General features: G+C 33.8%; 2 protein-coding genes across 3 annotated transcripts in view; both read left to right on the top strand.

Annotated features, from left to right (window-relative positions):
• Positions 1-21,891, top strand: part of LOC111504794 (uncharacterized) — a 41,106-nt gene extending 19,215 nt beyond the window's left edge. For both annotated transcript variants that reach the window (XM_074185986.1, XM_023159485.2), the window contains 3 exons: positions 5,266-5,409; positions 13,891-14,104; positions 21,298-21,891. In XM_074185986.1, the coding sequence (XP_074042087.1) occupies positions 5,266-5,409; positions 13,891-14,104; positions 21,298-21,423 (484 nt within the window). In that variant the 3' untranslated portion in view covers positions 21,424-21,891. The remainder of the gene's footprint in view (positions 1-5,265; positions 5,410-13,890; positions 14,105-21,297) is intronic.
• Positions 21,892-22,039: 148 nt separating this feature from the next.
• Positions 22,040-24,557, top strand: LOC141487191 (uncharacterized). Its single transcript, XM_074185985.1, has one exon. The coding sequence runs from the start codon at positions 22,910-22,912 to the stop codon at positions 24,026-24,028; it is 1,119 nt and encodes a 372-aa protein (XP_074042086.1). The 5' UTR covers positions 22,040-22,909; the 3' UTR covers positions 24,029-24,557.
• The last annotated feature ends 2,077 nt before the right edge of the window (positions 24,558-26,634 follow it).

Below are 26,634 nucleotides of genomic sequence, written 5' to 3'. Positions count from 1 at the left end.
TGATCAATTGAATTTTCCTCCTGCACTGAGAAAAATACTGACTGATTTCGCCGTACTATTGGAAATTGTCCCATAACAACATAACCTAAAGAGGTTTTCACCGCTACAGGAGAACCCGATACCCCTGTAATCCGACCCTCTTCCAATATATTAGCAAACATTTCCACTCCCAAAATCCCATCGATTTCCGCAGGTTTATCGAAATTGTTATCCGCTAATTCCACCTTTTGTAAAGTGGGAAATGCGCTAATGTCAACTTTAAATTTTGGCAATTTGTTAGTGATTTTATCAAGCACTAGAGCCCTAACTGTGTATTTCTTTTGTGGATTATACCATGAAATAACTGTAAAAATTGTACTTCCCTTAACTTTCTCAATAGAACCTCCCATACCGTAAACCGAAGAATAATTTTTTGAAATCTTCAAGCCTAACCTTTTACAACATCCGATTGTCAGTAAATTGGCTTCACTACCCGAATCTAAAATAAATCTAGCTGTAGCACCTGTAATTAAACTTGTTTCCAAGAAAACAACCATAGACGCAAGCAAAGTTGTATAGTTGGAATCATCCTTTAAATAAACCGCATTAGGTTCTGAACATAAATGCACATCGTTGATGTATCATTACTAACCGTTTCCCTCCTCTCAGTGTTTGATCCTGAGGCCGCATCCCCATTCGATCCACTAACTGAATTTGGTTTTCCCAAATGATGTAAAATGTGGTGTTTTTTGAAACACTCCACACACAACCGCTCGTTAGGACAATTTTCTACTGTGTGCTTGTTTGATAAACAATTGTAGCACCAGCCATTGTCCCTAACCGCTTCATATCTTTATCCCAGTGACAAAGACTTGAATTTATCACATCTACCCAAGTAATGACCTGTTTTCTGACAGAAAACGCATGTCATTCCTTCTTTTTTCCGTTGATTTACCACAAACGTTTTGATTGTCTTTATCGGCTTATTATTATTCGACACCGATGTTGTTTTATCCCGACGTAATATTTTTGCCTGATTTTGTATGAATTTTATTAAATCTTCATAAGTTGGAATTTTGGAACTCTCTTGTTTCATTTCAAAAACCCTCACAGAATTATGATCTAACTTAGCTAAAGCCTGATACAACAACATGAAGTCTGCCAAATCTGGTAAATTCAATTTTTTCAATGCTGAGACCGCTACGTCAAATCTTTCTAGAAATACATCCAAATTTCTTGCCGATTCACTTTGCAACGGCTTGAAATCAAAAATTTGTTGTAAATAACTGTCTGCTAATATCCGTTTATTTTCATACTTTTCGGTCAGAGCCTTGTACAAAATGCTATAATTATCGCCCGCACAAATTCCCGAGGCCGGTCCTCGTAAACTTCCCACTAAATAATGAGTTTTGTCTAAATCTGTCAAAGATGCATTATCGTGAATCATACTCTTGAAGAGCGAATGAAATGTTTCCCACTGCCGTATTTCTCCCGAAAATTCAGGTAATTCAATTTTCGGCAACGGAGGTAATCTATTATCTACTATAATATTGCAGCTATTACTATTAGATTGCCTAAATTGATCAGGTCTTTGAATTCCTTTTGCAGCCATATGAATGTGAAAACACAATTGATTAATAGTTGAAAGAAGCTTATAATCTGGTACAAATTCATCATCTATTTCAAACTGCACTTCATTGATCTGTTCCAATACCAAATTCAAAGCTTCTCTAGTATTATCTAGAGTCAAATATGATATTTTGAAAGCTTCAACTTCTTGGGCCGTTCCCAATGATTTTGATAGATTGTACAATTTCTGCAAAATAGAGAAGAGAGACTCTTTTTTCGCTGTTAACATTTTAAATTTCCTATCTGCTACCGTACCCATTTTGACTTTAATAATTTCCAATGGAAACTTGATGTCCGATTGCAAATTTCACCTTCCGAAATTCAGATAATACCAAACCGTTCAATATTTTTATTTGACCGTAATTCAAATATACCCGATATACTGAACAATATGACAACACCGCTAAAGGCCTGACTACTTCCGTTTTTTATACTGCTAACCGATTCGAGAAAAGAAAAAACAATCCAAGTTTTTATAACCACCCATCCGGCTCGAAGGACCAAATGTTATGTTCTGTAATGGATATGATAAACTCAAAACACAGAATACATTGAATAATAACTCAGTGATGGTTAAATAAACCCAGGATTGAGACTTACCCTTTTCTCGTTTTTTGCTGTAGGATCCAACTGCTTCAGGGATCCAACTGCTTCAGGGAAACTATTATGGCAAAGTAGGGATGGATCAAGGAGTTTTAGGAGAAGCAGTGTTGAAGGAAACTTATTTCAACAAAAGAACAATGCACACATTAGTCTATACTATACAATAGAATCACCAACACGTATCTTATTTCTTTTCCGATCCAGTCGTTCCGAATATTTCCAATTTCAAAACTAAACTACTCAACTAAGTAAATTTATTCTATCAAAACCGAGAGCGGAGTTGCTGAAAACTTAAATTAATTTTCCTTAAATATATACATGCCAAAACAATATGTGACATGAACATTCTAGAGATAAAGATCAAACAGAATGAGAAAAATACAATCGTTGTTTTAGCGTTTTATCGATCACCCTTATCTGATATAAAAAATTTCAATACAGAACTTCGAAACTACCTAACAGCTAACATCCCCCAAAATGACAACAACTTATATATATTTGTCGATGATTTGAATATTGATCTCCTAGAGAGACAATGAAAACACTCTGAAATACGCTAATATTCTAAATGAATTCGGCTTCCTTTCGACAATAAACTGTCCAACACGAGTTCAACACAGCCGTGAATCATGTATAGATCAAATTTTCCTGAAGGCAAACTCAGAAACAACAGAAAATATTGTACCCCTTGTCATTGAAACCGACATTAGTGATCACTTCACAACATTACTACGATTAATTTTTGCCAACTCACCAAAATCTGTAAAACCAAATGAATATATCATAAATGTGAATCACAAGAAACTCAAGGAATGCCTGAAAGAAATATCATGGACTTCATTGTACGCTGAAAAGGATCCAAACATTGCGACAGACATTTTCATCAACACTCTTCAAATACAGATAGATGACTGCACAACAATAAAACAAAAACAAAGAAAAAACAATAAAATTACGCCTTGGATAACGAATGCATTAATAAAATCAATTCACACAAAAAACGAATTATTCAAAGAAACAAAAAAGAATCCAGATGACACTGAAATTAGGACACAATACAACAGATATAGAAATAAACTAACATCTTCAATACAAAAAAACAATGATTATTACAAGCTGCAAATAGATATTAACTCTGCAGACAGCAAGAAACTTTGGTGCGTAGTAAAACAATTAACTGGCTCAGAAAAAAAGAAACACTAAATTGAATCATTAAAAAATGATGCAAATAATAATAATAGCTGAACATGAAATTTCAAATAAATTTAATTCTAAATTTGCTAAGATGGGTAAGACGCTCGCTGACAAAATAACTCGTGATCCAAAGTATAAATTGAATCGTACATCAATTCCCAACTCTATGATCCTATCTCTAACTGATGAAAGAGAATTTATATACCTCATAAAAGAATTGAAAAATAAAAAATCTGTCGAATTAGAAATATCAAATCAGAAACACTCAAAGCAATAATTTCCCAAATAGTCGAACCACTCGCGTACATATTCAATTCTTGTATCGAAATTGGTCTATGGCCAACCGCCTTCAAAAACTCTGTTGTCGCACCTATACACTAAAAAGGCGATAAATCTAAGGTCGACAACTATAGACCTATATCATTAATAACTCACCTGTTCAAACTCTTCGAAAAGTTATTGAAAAACAGACTGATATCTTATTTTGAAAAATACCGTATTATCTCGAATCACCAATTTGGCTTCAAGAAGAATACTTCCACAGAATTATTATTATTCGAATTATTCGAAAGTTATCTCTCAAAGAGAAAGCAAGTAGTAAGAATTGACAACATATTGAGTATCGAAGAAAATACCGAGTATGGTGTACCACAAGGAACCGTTCTAGGTCCTATTCTTTTTAGTGTATATATATTTATATATATATATATATATATATATATATATATATATATATATATATATATATATATATATATATATATATATATATATATATATATATATATATATATATATACTAGTATATATATATATTCCCTTTAACAATTTAGAGGTCAACATTCAAGGTCTACCCATCAAAATTCAATCAGTAGTAAAAATCAAATATTTGGGCGTCTTCTTCGATCTTCATTTGAAGTGAAATCACCATATCACTTATATTATTAAAAAACTACAATTAGCAAACAGGTATATAGATTATTGATATATTGTATTGAACTGAACTATTCAAAAGTTTGATATATGGAAAATTGTGTTACCTACTGTATTATACTATTTGTTTTCATATTTTTATTCCAAGGAAAATGTAAACTGAACACAATTTTGAATACATATGTCTAACTCTTATCAAGCAGGAGTACAAACGATTGATATATTATAGTGTTTGATCTTTAATTTTATTTTATTTTAAGTATAATAACAAATTAAAATAGCTGTACATGTTTGATTACATTTATGATTGAAATACCTTTATATGTTATTCATTCTATGTTTTTGTTTGACTATTTCAATGTATGTATGTATATGCCCATTCACACCAAATTTTTATTTCGAAACAAGTATTCACTTACTTATCGAGCATCTCGTTGTTTATTTGAACCTTCAATTTGTACTTCTCATTTGTATTTGTATTTGGATCTTAAATAAATAACCTATTATTATTATTATTATTATTATTACATCAAAAGTTTTGTTTTGTTATGTTCATCGATATTCCAGGTATAGACAATGTAGGTACCAAATTATTAATGAAAGGATAGGCAACGTTAGTAGGTATAAATTACTCAGATTTAAATGTAATCTAGTTAGTTTTGAAATTGGTGTAATGACGGAAACTAGTCAACAAATATAGAACTATCGTGGAAAATAGACAGAACTGTGTTTTTCTAATGTATCCTCAGCGGGAATGGATTTAATATGAACACACCAAAACAAAAACACTCTATAATCAATTTTCTGATGACTCCAAGGTGGAAGTATTGCAGTTCTTGTGTCTAAAATCAGTGTGTGCGAATCGCAAATTTGAAGTTGTTCATTGTTCTAGAACGAAATTTGGCATTCAATTGTTTTTTTTTTCAGATTGCCTGGATCTTGGTCGTTTGTTTACCCGGTAATTTTCACATCAGCTCTGATGACTCTCTTGAGTTTGATTACTGCAATTACAGTTACCGATGGCCTGGATTCATTTTGTGCACATTTTGAGGCTTTCACTGGAGAAACGAAGTATGTATAATTATTTAAATAGTCATTCGCTCATATCGGGTCCATGTTCTATTCATGATACCTACCTTATGTTATGAGTTTTCCGTTCAAACATCCAACATGTCCAACTCAACACCTGGGCTGAAAAGTCCCAGACCTAAGAGAGGAAACGGTTTTGTTTTTATAATCTCCATCGAGAGCCACGTAATCATTCCAGCGTCACTCTAACATTTCAATACTACTGTTGTAGAACGATTTATCTTTTGCTTGAAAATAGGTCTCAGTGTCAGCAATAATCTCTTCATTCGAGCAGAATTTACTACCAGAAATAATTTCTTTGAGGTGTTCGAATAGCCAGTAGTCGCTAGGGGGTCAGATCTAGAGAATATGCTGGATGAAAAAGCAATTCGAACCCAAATTCATGCAATTTTGCTATCGTTTTAATTGACTTGTGGCACGGTGCATTGTATTCAAGAAACAGCAGTTTCTTTTCCTTCGAAAGGGTTCGTTTTTCTGCGATATCGTTCTTCAAACGCTCCAATAACACTATGTAATAGACGCCGTTGATAGTTTTCTCCTTTTCAAGATAGTCGATGGATATTGAACCACGCACATCATAAAATACCGAGGCCATAACCTTTCCAGCCGATTGTTGTACTTTCAGGCGCTCTGGACGAGATTCAACGGTTGTTCTCCACTCAGATGACAATCGTTCTGATTCCGTAGTGGAGTGATGGATCCATGTTCTATTCATTGTCACATATCGATGCGAAAAAATCCGATTTGTTTTGTTTGAACATAGCCAAACACGGCTCAGAATCAACAAGACTTTATTGTTTTTGGTCAACAGGGAGCACGTGATGCACCTACTTCGAACAGAACATAGTGGAATGTTCATGCAATATAAAACTAACACGTTCTTTTGAGGGTTAGTAACTAACTGAAAGAGCGGTGAATGCAATAAGACTAGCGTCATCGATGTGTTGAGCCCGAGACTTTTCAGCCCATGTAGTATTTCTCAATCCTTCTGCTAATAACAACTCTGGGTTTAAGCGTGATAAAAGCAATTTTGTAGTTGGTTACTATCAAATAGGGAGTACTTGTCAAACATTCTGAATCATTCAGGAACTATGTCTTTATGTGCCTAAGTGAGTAGACGTGTATTGCTCAGTGCAGAATAGGTATAAAATTGCAGCAATACTAGCAGAAATAAAAATACAGTTTTTGGAGTGAATACGGGTCTAGTGACAATACTTCAGTTTCTCTCATTATCAAATCAGTTGGTGCAGAAATAGTGTTAGAAATAGAAAGGGTGAAGACGAACTGCAGACAGCTATCAAAAACCTGGTAACTAAGCTTTGCAGTTCCAAAGAATTTATTAGTAGTATTACGGCAACAATATTTGAGGATATTACTGAAAAGTTCAGCAAAAAAAATGAGAGTTTAAAACAAAAGAATGAACAACTAGAGAAAAAACTACAAGATCAAGACGAATTGCTGAAAAAAATTAATTATAAATTGAAGTGACATGAGCAGGCATACAGAGGCAAAAATGTTAAGATTCATGGTGTGTAAGAGGAAGAAAACGAGGACGGTACTGCGAATATCATGCAAATAATAACAAAAATAATGAAACTGGATATTACTTAAACTGATATTGATCAGTACTATAGAATTGGAACAGCAACAGCAAATAAAAATAGTGTAGTATTTTTGAGGTTCAGAACATCCTACATCAAAAACCTCATATATAAAAATAGTAGAACGTTGAAGAGAACTGGCATCACTATGAAAGAAGACCTTACCAATGAACAGATACTGGACAAACTCTGGAAGAGTATTCGTCAAGCTCGATAATGAAGAAGAAATTTGTAAGATCAATACTGAGGAAGATTCAAACGACATATAATATATTACTTGCGAATTCGATTTTTTTTTCTATTCATAACAATCATATATTTTTTCTCAAGCGAGATCATGTTACTTATATCATTAAATTGTTTCAATATTGTCTGTAATACCCACATTCTGCAAACACCCTAACTGATATATCAGACCTGTGCAATTGAACTTCACCCAAGCTCCCTATTTATTTAATCTTGAGATTTTCTTTATTTTTTATTTGTTTATTTATCAATAAGAAATTTTTCCTACTTTTTTTGTGAATATAAAATATCCACGTTAATTAAATTTCACATCTATTTTTGTCACCTGGTTTTGGTTGAACACTACAGGGTGTTAATTAAGTATGTACCATGAATTCAACAGACGATTCTTTATGTGATTTTGAGAGGAAATGTTCATATAAATATGGATCCGCAAGTCCTTCGTTCTCAAGATACAGGGTATTAAAATAAAAACAAATTATTCGTAAATATCCTAAATATCCTTCACCTAATTTTGTTGTAATTTGGCAATGGTATTCATAACATTAAGGAGCTGATTTAGCCCGAACGTGATTCAATTCATTAAGTCCAGTGGCGTCTCGGGCGGGATTTGAACGAATATTTTTGACTTAAAAATGTACGCCACTGACTTTTGTGCAATTTCTATTATTTCTTTGGATTGAGCAATTAGAAATACAACTTTTTTTTCTCTTGAATTTTTTTCGTATCTTGCTTAGTTTTTAAGAAAAAAAAATCGACCTAATTGCATATCCCTGGACCTCACAAGGAATAAAATGAAGAATCAAATGTTTCTTTTGGAAATTATTATTTTTACAATTTTTCATTACTAATCATGTACCAATAACAACAAATATCAAATAACATCTAGACTAACTAATTGCACTAAATTAAGTGTTGGAAATGGCCTCCTTCGGCTTCAATACAACCGTCTAGCCGCCGCATCATTGAATTTCGCACTCTTCTGAAAATACCATAAATAATAATCAAGGGTTGCCTTGGAAAACGATTGCAGCATTCAATAAACAACTTGACAGTTGTTGTCAACTTTATTGGCTCATAATTTATAATTGTCATAAAAATAACACCCTGTATCTTGAGAACCAAGGATTTGCGGACCCATGTTTATATAAACATTTCATCTTAAAATTACCTAAAGGATCGTCTATTAAATTTATGGTAGATACTTAATCAACACCCTGTATAAATATGAAAATATTGAAAATAGTTAGTCTGAATGTCAGATCTTTGGTAACCTCTGTGAATGATGTCAAACTGTTGATATATGATCAATCTTTTGATCTAGTATCAATTTGTGAATCCTGGCTCAGCACTCAAATAACTGATACTGTTGTTAATATGAAGGGATATACATTATATAGGGCCGATAGAATTAATGGAAGAGGGGGAGGTGTCTGTATCTATTGCAAAAAAGAATTGAAAAATCAGCTATCAGTACCCCTGCAGGCCAGTCTAGCTATGAAAAATCGTGGTTGAAGATAACCATAGAACAAAAGGTCAAACGTCAAGATAATAATGAATTTATGGAGGAATTTGAAAATACCATCGGCTCAATTTTCCCAATTACTCATGAATTAATATACATGGGGGATTTGAATATTAATGTGTTAGATGTGATTTCTTCGAATGTGGGGAGGTTCTCAACTATTCTGGAATCATTCAATATGTATCAAGTTGTGGATACTCCAACAAGAATAACCGAAACAACATCTTTCCTTCTAGTAAACTAGTGATAATTACTATTACCAAAGAGGGGTTAGAGTGGGGGTAAATGACACAAGTGGAATTTCTGACCACATGCTTGTCTATTGCGAGATAAAAAAACACAGCGCGAAACAGGGACCTAAATTTCATACATACAGAAGTTTCAAACACTTTAATGAACAACTCTTTCAAAATGACCTTATTAATATACCATTCTTCAGAATATATGATCAAAATGATATTGACACAAAAGTTTCTTATCTTGTGAACTTGCTGCTCCTTGGCTAACTTATAATTTAAAAGAAATTAGGAAAACTCGTGATAATGCACTAAATAAATTCAAACGAACGTAGTCTGAAGTATACCTTCAACTTTACAAAGATATGCGCAACTAAACAAATAAGGCGGTGAGACGGGAAAAAATGTGTATTCTGTTCAACAGTGCATTGTTGCCTAATAAATCCAATGACTTACCTGAAAATCTACAAGATGCTGATATAATAAATTATTATTTGATAAATTCAATTCCATTATGCAACCCTTTCCCCGATCTTTTAAATTTTTATAGTACCAACTGCCCGACCAACTCAAAATTTACATTTTAGGAAGTTAATGATCTTTTTGTGTATGAAACTATTTGTATTATCAAAACCAATGCTGCTGGTGCGACAATCTCAATATGACGATGATAAAACTCTGCTGTCCACACATTATTCCATAAATTACACATGTTGTTGATTGCTGTCTGTCAGGAAATATTATACCAGATGCGTGGAGAAGAGCAGTTGTGAGAGTTATACCAAAAAAAACGTAATCCAGTGGAATATAAGGATCTGAGAGGATTGAGTATTCTTCCAGCTCTATCAAAGACGAGCAATGTGAAATCACTGTGAAATCTAAAGTTCCTCAGGGATCCACACTGGGCCCTTTGCTGTTAACAATGTACACCGCGAACATTCTGAAATGTCTTGAATTTTGTTTTGCACATTTGTATGCGGACGATACCCAGCTTTATTATGATTTTCCATCGTCTAATGTAATAAATCAAGTGGATATCATTGTTTTTTCACCAAGAAATGATCAAAGTATTGTACACGATATGAACATCATGATTAATGGTGAAAAAACTCGAAATAGTGAATGAAGGAAAAAACCTTGATGTTCTGTTAAATTCAAATTTTAGATTTGAAAAACACATAAACAAACTGATCCAACGAGCATATTCTTCTATAAAAATAATATATGGAAAAAGGTATTTTTTCCCACCTCAATAGAAATTAGTTGAAACTTGGTTCTTCCTTTATTCAATTATGCAGATATTTTATTTCACCCGAATCTAACCACAAACTATAAATACAAAATCCAGAAAGTACAGAACTCGTGTCAGCGGCTAATACATGGAATAAGGAGGCACCAAAGGAATTCACATAAATTGAAAGAAACAAGATGGTTGAGTATGAAAAACAGGGGACATCTCGATAGTGCATGTATGTATCATAAAATTATTACTGATAAAGCACCTCCATATCTTTATCATAAAATAAAATACCGCACGGATATCCACAACGTGAACATTAGGTTCAAGGGAACACTAACTCCCCCTTTATTCAAAACCCAAATGTTCATGCGCATATACAGCTACCAGATTGCAAAAGTGTATAATAACATCCCTTCTGAATTGAAGAAAATGAGCCAAGGTCGTTTCAAAGTAGCATTCAAGACATTACTGTTAGAATCAGCACAATGACAGAAAAATTGTGAAATATACTATTTACTACCAATGTATATGTGCATACATCCATAATTGAATTTAAATAAAATTAGGTACGGACTACAAACTCTGATAATGAAGACAGCTTAAGGTTAAGTGGTAGAACAAGTCATCAGTGATATTCTCGCTGAATGAATTGAACTTTGCCTTTTATTTCCAATATTTAATTCGTAGGTAAAAATTATGGGTACTATGTACTTTTATTTTTGATGATAAAGACCATTTTTATTATTATTATTATTATTTTGGGATAGAATCGGTACACTTTGTAAGGAAATATATTTGTTTAATGTCATTTTCCTCAAAGCTCTACGTGACTTTCCTCAAATATAAATAATATTTTGATCCATAAAATTTCAAGCGAGTACCAAAACATCAGATTCTCAATGGTGAAAAGGTTAAAAAATAATTTTGAAAATTCGAAAGGTATCCGATTCACGAAATAAAACCGTGTCGGCAGACAGACGAGTAGGTAGATAAATATTATAGCTAACAGAAATTTGAAAAAATGTGTTTTTCAATTGTGAATAATTCATCTCGAGCAACTATGATTATAATTTCTCGAATGGAAAAGTTTGGGCACGGTGTGACGATCTCAGAATACTACTCTTAAAAGTGGTAGAATAAAAAATGTTAGGTGGCGATTATCATTTATTATTGAACAATACCACGAGAAAGTTTGAAATGTGGCTTCTTATGAGGTTGAGTTGAGCCAAGAAATTCTTTGAACGATATTTTTTGTGGAGGAGTCAATATGTATTGCTGCTTTTCTCTATTTTCAACTTTATGCAATCTGATAAATGAATACAGCTGAATGAACAGAAAAGTTAGAATGCAAAAAATAATATCTTACGTTATGTTTCTAGTTCGTCTGTAAAATTGAGACGAATTGTTTACAGATACATTGAATCACCAATGAATACATCGAGATCCCTCCACACAAAATTAGGAAATATGAATGAAAAAACCGGTGAGTTTATTCATAGTATACCTTGTTCCTGTAGAAAAAGTGATACTTCAAAAACCCTAAATGGCCTAAATGTAAGGAAAAACGATTCTCGAGAATATATAAAGAGGAGAAAGATGGGTGAACATAAACTGAATTGTCAGAGAACATCACATAGGTACGTGTATCTATGAGGCGAACAAATATGACATCCGATGTTTTATTCTCTTGAGGTCCATTAAAAAGAAATTGCCTATTTCCAAGTGGCGATTATAGATTTGGAACGGAATTGGATTATTGACCGAAACGTTGACCATCTTAGTACCCAACTGAATTTAATTTTTCCATTAATTATTTGATTTTTAGACAGAAATTATGAATTCGCCAAGTTACTGACTAATTTGAGTGATATTCTCAGTGATAAAATGATGCTAATCAAAAATCCATCTGGTTGCAATTCAATCACGAGATAAGCATCTTCAACGTCTTAAAACCCTAAATTACTAGTAAACCAGAAAATTGTCTACTTCACCAAAATCAACTCATATCAATCTTTCTGCAAGAATAAAACTTGTATGTTTAGTGTTTAGGAAAAACATGTAGTCCAAATCAAGTTCTATCGGCCTTCCTGGGGATTTGTTTTATATAGGTGTAGAAAGGGCAACCTTTTCAGTTCACCCCCGTAAGCTACTGCGGAAATTCAGATTATGTCTTGCTTGAATACTATCTATCAGTAACTTGTCAAATTTAATAATTTTGCCAAAAAAAAGAGCTTTGAAACTGTGTAGATACTTATTTTAACGTTTATAATGCTAAAATCTTCCTTCGTCTACGAAAATGAAAAAAAAAATTGAATGTGACTTGCCATTTTTTTCTTAGATTTAATGTAATTTTGATATCGAAACAAAATTATTGATTGGTTTCTCAACGGTACATAAACAACTCTCTCCTTCATTCATAAAAAATGACTATTATTTGTATCAATTGTTCATGTAATTTTTTCTGATTCCATGTAACAACAACAGGCATCTAGATGCCTATGAGAGTGTAAAAATGAGTAAATATAATAATATTATGAATAACGATAGTGGACCAATACCTAATAGTATAGGTACTATATAGCTTCTTGAAATAATATTTTAATTATTAGATTCACCTGACTATTACATAAGGACACATTGTGAAATTAATTTAAGACTAGTAGAAGAGGCAATATTGTCAAATTAATTTAAGACGCTCAAGAAGCAGGTACCTGGAAGAGGTATCTGTGGTATAAATGAGGATAATATTGTAAGTATATGTAGTTTAATCTTCCTCTTGAAGATGATCACTTGGTGATCGAAACACGTGTCGAGGTGTTGAAATTACGGTTTGGTGTTGGGAAAAAAACCCCAATAATATTTAAGTACTTTTCTTGGTTATTCACATTTTGTCTTCAATCGAGGACCACCTGCTGGGTACTGACGAAGCCCAACAGGTTGAAACAGCTGTCTACCGGTGGCTCTTAAATTGAAATCAATAGGAGTATATGAATGATCAGAAGAGTACCCATCTATTTATCTTTTGATTGTCATGGAACTATTTTCCAACAGCTTGACTGCATTAATATAAGAAAAAAGGAATGCAATGTGCTCCTTAACAATTTCTATACAATTTGAATTTTTAACTACCCGCTAAGAAAATTACAAATGTTAAAAAATTGGGAAGCGGGCAAAAATTAGCGTGTTTAATTAGAGAGTGTCGTTTAAAAATTTCCTGCGAGATCAACCGTTTTTTCTATTCTCTGTACTTATTTTATTTGTCTTCAACTCATGGTTACAAATTACACATTAAAAAAAGTATTGCCACTGGAATGCTCGATTAAATAAAAAATTGATAGTAAATGGAAATTTTCAATGAGAGCTTCCTCATTGATAACGCAATACTATTATGTCTGTGCAAGTATTCTTAGTAAAAATGCAAAAAAATGTTTGTATAAAAAAACGTTAAAGTTGCTGGTCCGTGAAAATTTGAAATTTTTTTATCTTTATTAAGGTCCCGGGGCAGTAGCCCCGCCTACACTCCCTTAAATCTGGCCCTGAAAAACAGTATGGATACATTTTAACATCTTCATGTCCTGATGCATAATTTCAAATTAATTGTTCTTAATTTTTCAGGTGCACCTCTTCTATGGACTATTTTTTATTGGGTAGAAACATGTCATTCTACAAATTTTGGCAAAACTACATTATCTGCAGGTATACATACATTTTCGGAGTTGTATTGTGGGCAGCCCAAATGTGTCTTACTATTTCAAGGCTGTTACGTGTTGCCGATTTTCAGTTCAGCACAGTTGATATAGAGGAAAAAACTGGGGAAGATAATGAGAAGGTAAAGTCGTAGAAATGATTTTACATGGTATTCAAAAACAGGGCAGAGTGAAATTTTAATCAAAGATATAATTCATAGGTATATTGACAGAAGAAAACTGATGCTCGTAAACTGTTGTACAACCATGAAATTCCTCAACATTCAATTTAGTTACTCTACTAGATCATTTTCGCGTTTTCAGGTGCTAGGTGCTGTTGAACTCACGCCTTCTGTGATTGAACTGATATGAAATCAGGCCAACACTACATTATAAATATAACTAAGTTATAACAAATGAAACATTTGGAATAACCAAATCATCTGAAAGAACAATTCTTTCAGGTCAGTCTCAACTCCCTACAGTGTAGTTCAATGGGCGATAACAAACTTGTTGTTTGTTGTCCGCTTCCATCTAGTTGGAGGAATGATACTCTGAAGGATATTGAAAATCTATTGCGGCAGTTGTATCGCCAACAGCATATGCAGAAATAACTTCAGTGAAGAATCCTGCACTGACACATAGATATAACAGATATAATCCAACAAATATAATCCAACGCCCTTCGTGGTATAAGCCAGAGGAGTAGTTGTTTTCTGATAGGTGTCAGTCCATTAACCTACAGTGTAGGGAGTTGAGGCTGCCTTGAACGAAATGTTTCTCTAGATGATTTGATTTATAGCTAGTCTTCAAGTATGCCCACTGATTATATGTGAAAAATTTGGAATAATGATATATCTGAAATGATCCTTCGGTAAATGGACAGAAAGGTCATTGGTCTGCTTTCAGCCGAATTTACGATGAATTGGACACATGCGTTATCATACATTGATAAGAATAAGAATTTTTCTTCAAGAGGTAGTGAGGGGGTTGTGATGTTGGCGATCGCCTGAGTGAGGATAAGCATAATTACGGTACCGTCAAACTTTGTGCCATTTTATCCACACTCACATGGTCAGCAATCATTCCTCTGAAATATCTCAACAAGCAATCAGCAATATGGTATAGACTTCAGATAAGGGTAAAGGGTGTCTGAATATAATCTATTACACACTTTTCCTCAACAAAAAAAAAACTGTCTTCCGATGAGCATTTCGCCAAACAAATTAACATCAATAGATAAAGAATATTACTGGAGTTTTTTTCCCTAACACCAAATCGTTATTTTAACACCTCGACACGTTTTTCGATCACCAAGTGATTATCTTCAAAGAGGAAGATTAAAACTTCAGTAATGTTCATTACTACACCAAAGGTTCCAAACAGTGCATCATAAGTATCATTAGATAACTTGATTTACTTTCAACAGCTTGTTATGATTTTCGAACGTATATAGACGAATCATCACCTTACATAATAAGGGTCATTAAATTAATTGCTAGTATTATTTCTATTGTTATTTACTACTTGACTGATACCTAATATTCACCTATTTTCTACTTATAATAACGTGAGAGTGCGGACAATGGGTTGATAGGAATGGGACCTTCATCACCGTTCATAGTCCTAACTCTAGATTTTTCCATTTTTAAACTTCTGAAGGGTTTAAAAACTTGTCATGTATCGGTCTCACTGATTTCAATTATTCCACACTCATATTTTGACCGTTCTCTATAACATGTTGAGAAACACTGGGCTTCCCTACTCTATGAAACCGGATGTATGTAACATATTCCTTGTAGCAAGTTATTATAGTGGATAAGTTAATTAGTAATTGAGCATGTCTCCGTGAATTCTTGGCGTCTTAGAAAGATGTTGACCCAAAAGTTATGGTTTTTCCAATCGAACCAAAATACACCAACGGATCAGTACTAAATTTTGAAAATTGAATTTGTTTGGTAAGACAAGACGACGGAAAAGGAAAAGTGTGTACTTTAGGAAATAACCTGTTAGTATCGCGCTAAAAAATACGTAAGTCAAACTGAACGCATTTTTATACCTCGCTGCAAGGAACATGTTACATATATTCGATTTTCAGTGTTGCTCAACAAGCTGTGGAGATCAGCCACCAAATAAGTGAGGAGAGAGGAATGCTTGGAATCGAATAACTAAATTTTAAATGCCTTCAAAAGTTTAGAATCCGAAAGCAGTCCTTTGTTCGCATTCTCAAATAGTAGGAAAACAGTAAAGGTAGAAACCATAACACAATCCTAGGGATTCATTTGATAAACCTCAAAATGCAAGGTGATGATTTATCTGAATAGATATAAAACATTAACATAGCTGTACGAAGTAGTTTTAGTTATCTCCTGATGATGCTAGCATGGTTATCAAAACTCATCAAACATCATTTCAGTTCTGGTTAGAAGAGAGTTTTTCAACTATAACTATACACCAGTGATTCCAAATTTCAATTATCATGTTAAAATATTATGATTGACATGCATTATCCACAGAATGGTGTAGTGGAACTTAAAAAAGGTGTAGGTACACATAATTTCCGAAGTTGAACTTGATAGAGCCAAAATCAGGTAATACTTTGATATTTCAATAAATGAGAAATACAACTTCTCATGTTGTTTTTTCATCACTTGTATTTGTAAATAACTTTACTGCAGTTTCGTCCCATTAGAACATCTTCAAACGACCTGTAAAAAAAATTGTTTATTGTATTCGTTTGAAAATGTGTGTGCAGTAACGTTAGTTACGAATTCAAGTGATGAAAAAATATAGAAAATTTCATTTTTCCTTTTTCATGATGATCTCCTACCACGTAATAACGGCTACGTCCATCAATTTACATTAATAGTTTTGTAAAACTAACTATTACAACTATGCTCCCTCAGCTTTGAAGTGAGTGCTCCAAAACTTGAAAGCTAATCTATTGGAATAAGAATTTTTATCAAATGAACTGCATGAATCGAACCTCTTTCTCTTTTAGGATCAACAAAAATGTATGTATCATAGATAATTTCGAAGTTTGAAACTGGTCTCTATTTATATCTAACAGGGTACACTTTCATCTTTTGATTCACATCAATGATTACGGATAGAAATTTGCTGGATATTTTCTTTATGAAAGTTTTCGAAAATTTCAACAGATTGCGCTGCACATCAAGGATTTCGGGTAGAAATTTCCTTGTGGAAATTCTCACAAATTTCAAGAGAGTGATTGATGAAAAGGAATGCAATGAGCTGTTGGGAATGTGACCTCAGTCACTGTTGAAAATTCTCATGCCACACTTTGCTATTTCCAGACTTTCGAAAGCATTTAAAATCTAGTGTCGAGTACCGATTTTAATAACTTCAGACAGTTTTCATTTATTCTATGGCCGTTCTCCAAAGTGTGTGGCGTAACATTATATTTATTTTGGCCTTTGGAATCGGATATGTGCTACATTTTCTGTGAGTGAGCAAGAAGTTTTGAAGAATACAATCCAATCCGTTAGTTTATCATGGTTCAAACAGAAGTGCAAGAAAATTTGAGCCTGTGACCTGCCATTTCACTCTAGACAATTGTGTGAGCTTTCCGTAATATATATTTCATTCTGTTGACAAATTCTAGATCCTGATTACTCCTAGTTATTGAAATATCAAAGGACGGTAACTCTTCGTTTTTAATATTTGGAATTTTGTGGTTGGAAGTTGAAACAAAGTCCTCTGTATTTTATTCCTTGTATTCTTTTTTATGAATCAATTGAATTTTGCGGTAACTTTCACGAGAAAATTTTCTGCAAATTCCTACCCAAAATCATTGATGTGTATCAGAAAGTGCAAGTGACCCCTGTTAGATATAAATAGGGACCAGTTTTATAGTTACGAATTAGTTTTCTTCATCTCCTAAAGACGATAAAGACGTTCCTAAAGATTCCTGATTATTGGAAAAGATGCTTGTGTTCGAGTTCTCATACTATTTCCAGTCTATTTCCAGAATAGTAATGAATATGTGAAGAAGCTTGTGGTTACCTTTCCGGTTACCACTTTTCTCTAGATCACAGAGACCGCTGGATTACTGTGTGTCCATTGATGCTGCCTAGTGTATTGATACCTGATGCTGCGCCTGAGAACCACTGAGAACGGAATACAGATGAACGTTATCATTATTCTTTTTACCAAAAGGGCTGTGCTGATCGGGCTCTGAGCTGATCGGGCCCTGATCTGAAACTCCGAGATATTTGTGGAGCGCACAGGCGTGGTCAACCAATTATCACTCCCTACTCTGTGAGGTGAGTGATCAATGGGTCCAAGAATCATGTGCCATAAGCAAATGCAATGAGCCATGGATGATAACCCCCGTCATTAGGGAGAGAATAGCCATAGAACGATGGTAATGGATGTCTCCACTTCGAGTTGATGTAGCTCCTCTCGAGTCCACTTCATTACTAAGGGAGTAGAATTCGATCGAAACGGCAATACTATTTGTAGCAACAACTTTGTTTTTTCTTGACAGTTCCGATGACCATATCTGTCGAAGTTTGTACTAATACTTGCCGCGGAGAGAGTTTTTCACTGGGTTACCTCTTGTGATGATTTTGAAATGAAGCATATTCCTGGAAAAGCTCCGGCAGATGAAATATTCAAGATATTATCATTGCTGAAACGTCCTATTGAATTTCAGAAAATACTCAAAGATATCGGTCATCAAAAATCGAATGAAAAATTTGGTAAAATAATAAATAACGTACCAGGCGACTTTTCTTCATGAAGGACATTCGTTCTACACATCAAATAACTTTATCTTCGCCGTCATGATGAGTTTAGTAGATTATGTATACAAAAAAATGACTTTCGAATTTATCAAGGTTTTTCACGGGTCATTCACGGTTCATTCAAGACTTGGAAGGCTTTGCAAGGAGAAGTTTGATGAAATAACATGAATAAAGACGCGAGAAAAAGTATACGGAGCTGTGACATATGTCAAAAAGCAAAGTACGCTTTAGTTAATTATTGCAACCAGTAGAAATGAATGAGTAGCAATCGATTTATACGGGACGATTTCAAAAAGTAGGGGGGACTGCTTCAGTAGTAGTACTGGATGTATCTAAAAAATTTGTCACATTTTATGCTCTGAAAAAAGCAATCACGACTCGGGCCATCATGAATCATTTAACCAATGATTTTTCCACAGATATGACTTTTCCACAGCGATATCGAGTGATCAAGGTACCCACTTCACGAATGAAATATGGAAAGAAGTTCTGAATGCTAAGGGAATCAGGGTAATATATTGTTCCGTAAGGTATCCGGAAGGCAACCCAAGTAAAAGGGTCATGCGAGAAATAGGTCGTTTCTGTTGTACTTATTGCATTGATCATCATTCGAAATAAGCGTATGAACTAGTTCATTCTTCATTATATTTAAATTTATCAGTCCATAAGTCGACCGGCTAGTCGCCTTCTGAATTACAGTCCGGAACAGAAATGTTGATATTACTTTCATCTATGTTACAGGGGCCAAACAAACAAGGCCATCAAAAACCATGTAGAAAAACTCAGCCTAGCCCGTGAAAATTTAGAAACTAAAGCGTTACGTCGTAATATCTGTCATCCACCACGTCCGTATATTCATCTGTGATTCAAATACATTGATTCTGGCGTTGAAATGATGACGTCACATGTACTATGATCCAAAACGTATTCATGATAATTCAAAACTAGCTTGAGGTTGGTTTTGAAACAGAATTCAACGTTACATTACGTCAGTTTCTGCTTTATTTTGATTGTTATAGTTTATATAGTGCTGAAAACATTTTATCAAGTACGTTGTTAGCATGTACAAAATGAAGCTGGAACATTATTATATGCACAAATCCGATTCTAATTGAGGTTAGAGAAAATTGAAAAGTTTGTTTTCAAATCTATTGAATGCGACATCTGACACAAATTGAATCATTCTATTCTGATGAATATTATCATTGATGACGTCACTAGAATCGTTTTTGACTTAACAAAAGACAATAGAGAGGCTTTTTCCATCCTTACATTGGAGACAGCATAACTTTGTGTGTTTACGGGAAGTAAGTTGGACCATAAAACAGGGGCGGTTGGTTCAGTTGATAATCGGAGATATATTATATATTTATAAAATAAATCATTTCAGGTGAAAATGTATTCTGTTCATGTAGTTCCTACAGGAAATCTGATTTATTATTAATGATTATGGAAATGGGGCCAGTTTTTCTACCACCTACTAGATTTTTATTTATGTATGGCTTTATAATAAAGGGGGTAGTTTACTGGGTTAAAATGAATTATTTCAAATGAACTAATTCATAACAATGATAAATGTTAATTTCAAAAGTAATGAACTTTGCTTCATAAAGTCAGATGAAGAAATTTGTGACATATTCTCATATTTGATTAACAAGCGGTACGGTTTGTGAAGTCTGATATAAAGAATTTTTTATTAGAAATCATTAATATTTATAATTACGATTGAGGTTTGATATTATTCTGTGATTTCATTAAAAATTAGTATCTAGGGGTACAGAAAAGGATAGTACGATACCCGTTTCAAAATACATGTATTGTATTGGTATAAGCATGGCAACTCTATGTCTTATTATCACTCTGAGGTTTATGAATACACGCTTGAATGTGATTAACCGTCAGAAAACACCTCAAATGTGAATCGGGAGATCTTTCATTGTTAGGAGCCTATCCTACTCCGTCCGCAATTGAAGTGGAAACCAGGAAATTCCTCTCATTATTTGAGGGTTCTTTTCTGATGTTGAAAGCAATTATCTATAATACATACATTTTTGTTGAGCCTAAAAGAGAAAGAGGTTCAATTCATGCAGTTCATTTGAAAAACATTCATTATTCAATAGATTAGCTTTCAAGAGCACTCACTTTAAAGCTGAGGGAGCATAGTTGTAACAGTTAGTTTTACAAAACTATTAATGTAAATTGATGGACGTGTCCGTTACTACGTGGTAGGAGATCATCATGAAAAAGGAAAAATGAAATTTTCTATGTTGTTTTTTCATCACTTGTATTTGTGAATAACTTTACTGCAGTTTCGTCCTATTATAAAATCTTCAAACGTCCTGTAAAAAAATTGTTTATTGTATTCGTTTGAAAATGTGTGTGCAAGTGTGTGTGTGTGCAAGTGTGAGTGTGTGCAACATTCGACTAGGAAAAATAATACATACATGACAAAAAGTCACAAAGGGTTATTCCACAGTTTTTTATTTCCTGAATTCTAATAAAAAAAATCACATCCTAACGATTAAAATTATTTCGTATCTGAAAAGTTACATTGTTTATCTTTCTAGTTGCGCAAAGTACATGAAGCAGTAGTGAAATCGTATCCAGGACTGAAGGTAGTGACAGAGTTAGTAGATGAAGATACTTCTGATATGATCGATGAAGTAAATGGAGAGGCAGGAACACAGCTGTAATGAAGTCAGCAACACTCTGCTTAACGTGAAACCCCTACAAATCTTCTCACTGAAGACTTGAAACGGACGATTCGAAATTGTTGATTAACACAAAGAGAAAGAGATCTATATTTCACTTTTTTTCTTGCTACTAAGTGAATATCAAGTTTTATTTGAAATTGTAAAAATGAGAGAAAAATGCGCTGATTCACGACATAGACACTTTTTGTAATTTTGTGACATTTTAAAAATATTAAACTTCCTTATTAGGCTACATTTCAATAAGTGTGAAGGAGTTACATGAAATCCGTATCCAAACTGGTATGAGAATTCAATACCAGTCAAATTCTCAATAATTCTCTGAAATTTTTTCGGAATGCATGATAGGAGAGCAGCATTTCTATTTTGGATATTTTATTTTGTTCAGAATAATGTGATAGAAATATTTTTATGACATTTGGTATTTTATTAAACTTCTAAAGTGATTCATGAGTGGATATTTTTCAATCTCCCAAAAATAAAATAGAATTTCGTTCTAAGGGAAACAAAGTCGAAGGATTTGTGGTAAAACTTGGGGTTCAGGTCCCAAACAAATCCATTGGATTTATGTGATGATTGTCAGACCAATGATTAATTATGATGCAATTGTTTGGTGGCCGCAGGCTTTACAGAAGACGGCCCAGGCAAAGCTCTCTGGGTTACAGAGACAGACTTGTCTAGCCATCAGTACCACACCGTCAGCCGCCATGGATATCCTGCTAGATTTACCTACTCTCCACATTTTTCTGGAGAGAGAGGCTAAATGGACTGCATATAGACTTGTGCACATTGCCAATTGCACAAATCAAAATAATGCAGAGTGCAATAGACTGTTGGTTGCCACTGGAACTGGAAGTCACATGATTCTGAAAATGACCTCTGACTCTATGCCTACAACTGTCAACTACGAACTGCCTTATAAAGTAATGTTTCCGAGTAGAGAGGACTAGATCCTTCAGGAGAAGGAAATATTACGAGCAGATAGTTTTTGCTCCACAGAGGGATCAAAAACACCGGTTCCGGTGCAGGTGTTTTCAGTCGCAGACCCATGATAGAGATATCAATCTGCCTAGGAACCTATGCGACTGTATTTCAAGCGGAAATTTACGCTATTGAATAGTGTGCGGAAAGATTGGAAGAATTTATGAGAGCTAGATACCGCTGTATTCAAGTGCTCTCCAAATTTTTGCGAGAATTAGTAGTAAAAACTTGACAAAGCAAGTTGAAAGTTATATCTAACTGTGTAGAACTATTCGCTTTATTCAAATATGTGTGTTACCCAGTGAATCTAAAACAGCAATTGCAATTATTTGCAGTATACTGCAACTCAATTTGAATGAACAAAGTATAAAAACACCATATGAAACCCGCAAAAAAAACTGGCCCAGCAAAAAGTGATATATAAAAACCTGCCTAGACTCTCAGCTGTAGCTCAGGGTCGTAGAGTTTGAAAGAATACCTTTGAGAAATGGAATGTACTGTGTGTAATCAAATTAAACAACCATCAAGAGAACTGAAAAACCCCTGTTTTGCCTATGACACATGTAGGAGGCTTGTATGTACTGAATGTTCTGAACTGAGCTCTTCAGAAATAAAGTGTTTACCCCTACAAAAAAGAATATTGAAATTCTACTGTAAAAAATGCCGCAACAACGAGTATATTGATAGTTTAAAACTCATAATGAAAGATAAAGAGACTATTATACAAGATAAGAATGAAATTATAACACTTTTGCAAGAGAAACTGAAATGCCTTGAGGAACTAAGAAATAATTCCACCTCTAACACGACCTATGCAAAAGCAACAAAATGTGAACAGAACTTGAATCCAAATACGACTACCCAAATAAACGTTCCTAATATCATTATCAAACCCAAGACTAATCAGGATCCCACAACGACCAAGGCAGATATTGACGCAAATATCAACCCGACAAATCTGAAAATTGGTATAAAAAAAGTCAAGCTGAGAAAAGGGGGAATAATGATTGTTAAATGTCAGACTAAACAAGATGCAGAAGTTTTGGAAATAGCAGCAAAAAATAAACTCCACGATGCATATGACATCACAACATCCAAATTACGCAATCCCAGGGTAAAGATAACCAATTTTGAACAAAATCTCTCTAAAGAAGAAATAGAGGCAATGATTCTGAATCAAAATGAATTTCTATCAGACTTTTCTGTAACCTACGTAAAAAAAGTTAAAGACAAACAAAATACAATTTTTGGTGAATGCTCAGCTGCAAACTTCAGTCAATTAATGCATATAAAAAAAGTTTGCATTGGATGGAGAAGATATCCCGTGTACGAAGATTTGACAGTGCCCCACTGCTTCCGATGCCAAGGATTTTATCATAAAGTACAGGACTGTAACAATAAGTTAATTTGCCCCCTTTGCAGTGAAGAGCATCTACAAAAAGATTGTCCCAAGAATAATAAATGTTGTATAAATTGTGTTACATCTAATGACAGGTACAATTTGAACTATAAAACAGATCATTATTCCATTGACATGGAGTGTCCCACATACAAATATCACATCGAAAATTTAAAGTCTAAAATTGATTATCCCACTCAATGGTAATGAAATATTGTTCATAGATGTTTAATATATACTTTACCTAAAGCATTCAACCTTCTTCCATCCAGTATAAAAGAAAAAAAAAATTTCAAGAAATTCAGTGTTCTATCAAAAAAATATATTTTTCATAATTATTACACCTTTCTAAAAATACTGAATAAATAAATTAATGCAACATTTACACTTCTTTGCTGGCATACGCTTATGAAGTTTTCATTATGTTTTAATATTATTCCTAAGCCATTTTGTTACAAGACTTATTTGAAATCCGCATATATAATAGAGTTGCACAATACAAGTGTTCAATCACTTAGGTGCCAAACTCAGTAATGTAATCAGAAATTAATATAGCTAACCAAATCCTCGATTAACTTGCTGAACTATAAAATGTATATTATATTTCCTAGTAAAAATGTATGGTATATGTATGTATGTATATATGTGTGTATATTGATTTTGAGAATCCTATTGTTACAGTGCTTTTGTATAATATGATTATATTAAATATTAAATTAAATTAAATTAAATTAAATTAAATTAAATTAAATCGAACCTCGTACACAAGTCGATAAAAACATCCTCGGCAGAGCCGTACTCTTACCATCTAACCTAAGAAACCACTCACCATACAAACTAATTAGCTTCGTTAAGGAGCTGGGTTTATTTGGTCAAGTGTGAATAGGTGTGAGCCACAATAAACCCTTGCGGGTTGAGGTGGAGGATCGAATAGACCCACTCACTTACCTAAGCTAAGGGAAAGTCTCAACCTTAAAAACATTGCAAAACTTTCAACTTTCTGAGCAGTGTTGTATCCCTTAATTATTCATGAGAACGAAAAAGTTGAGAGATATCTTTTTGAAAAGGACCTATCGGAACAGCATATTTGTTTTCAAAACATGTGTGATTAAGGTTCAAAATTGCTAGTGCGGGCCTAAAAAAGAACGAAAACAAGAACAAGAGAAACAAGAACAAAACCAAAGTGTGCAAAAAAGAGCCGTCCACGAAAGTTATTTCCAGTGGCGTGCAAATTCTAAATGTGAATGAATCTCTAAGCCTTTACCATGCCTCCTATTGCCAACTGTTATATTCATCACTCTTCTGATAATGAATATTCAGACCTTATAGCCTATGATAGTTGTAATCGATTCTTACAGAAAAAATTCTTTGGTCTCAATGCAACTGAGAATCCGTGACTCTAGTCACGGATCTCAGGGGTTCCCGTCAAGTTCACTTTCACTGCAAAGACTGTCAAGAAGGTCTCTGACAGGTCCCAAAACTCATAAAGGCTGTAGAGGAATCACGAATTGAAGTTTAATAAATCAAATCTTTGGGTAACTACAAGTCTAATTCACCGCAATATCCGAAGAAATATGATGCATGCCAAAGACGCTCCTGCAATCTGATGGTCTTCAATTTGACAGAAAGTGACGACGAAACCGGGAAAGTCGAAGATGTGTTATGTGAAATCGTGATCTCTCTCCCACCATCTTCAACATGCAGAGGATGCGGAAAAATAATTCCAAAAGGGGTAGAGGCAAGTAACATTCAAGTCTACCTATGACGTTCATAACGTTATGAGGAATCGAAGCAAACTCAAAGGTCAGAACATCTTTTTAAATAATTCAATAGAACTGGCCGACACAATAGCTTTCTCAAGCGTAAACAATCAAACAACGTGAGCGGAAGAAGCTTTTGAAGAACGAACTGAAAACAAGGATTGATAACGGAGAAACCGACATTGGTATGAGATTTGTAAATGGCTGTCCTAAAATAATGAGTATGGAAAAACCCAAAATCTCAAATTTGCCACACCACTCTCATCACAATATAACCAAATTAAAATTTATTATCAAAATATTCCAAGTATAAACCTGTAAACTCCCCTCTATTATCTGTTTTTAATATGTGCCTGTCAACAAATCTATGAAATATTTAAAAACTTGAATGCTTCTAAAAGTCGTGGTCCAGATGGTATTCCTCCATCATTATTGAAGCACTGTACATATTATCTTCAACAACTGTGTTGGACTGAGCATTTTTTGAGACTTCTAGAAATATAGCTTCATAACCCCTATATACAAATCTGGCGAAAAGTCTGATATAAAAAATTACAGAGCAATCTGCATCCAAAGTAGCATTCCCCAAGGATTTCATTTAGCATCATTGATACAATGTTTTATGGACAGTATTCAGTACTGCTTTTCCAACTCCAGAGAACTCCTGAGCAAGCTGAACCAACTTTCGAGTTGGCTTTCTAACAGATCTCATTTTGAACACGTATCTTCTGTATGGAACCCATCATATGCAAGCCACATCCATATATTAGAAGTAGTTCAGAGAAAATTCCTGAAATTGATCGCGTTCAAATCCAGAATTACTTTATAACTATCCTCAACTACATTCTCTTAAATCTCAAAACACTCCGTAACAGAAGGGATACTGAAGACTTGAAGATATTATTCAAAATTTTTGCTATCAAAGATCGGACTTTCAGCCTCTCCTAAATTTACTCGAAATACTACATTTTCTCAACTACACTGTACAAAAAATCAGTACCTTCATTCCTTTCTATTATAAAAACAGCAAATGAAACGGACCTCAATTTCTTT

This window comes from Leptinotarsa decemlineata, unplaced genomic scaffold (genome assembly GCF_025532065.1).
Source record: "Leptinotarsa decemlineata unplaced genomic scaffold, Ldec_3_MD MMD2_tig00078422_RagTag_RagTag, whole genome shotgun sequence".
NCBI lineage: Eukaryota > Metazoa > Arthropoda > Insecta > Coleoptera > Chrysomelidae > Leptinotarsa > Leptinotarsa decemlineata.
The sequence above is the reverse complement of the archived record's forward strand: the minus strand, read 5'-3'. Positions and strand labels throughout refer to the sequence as shown.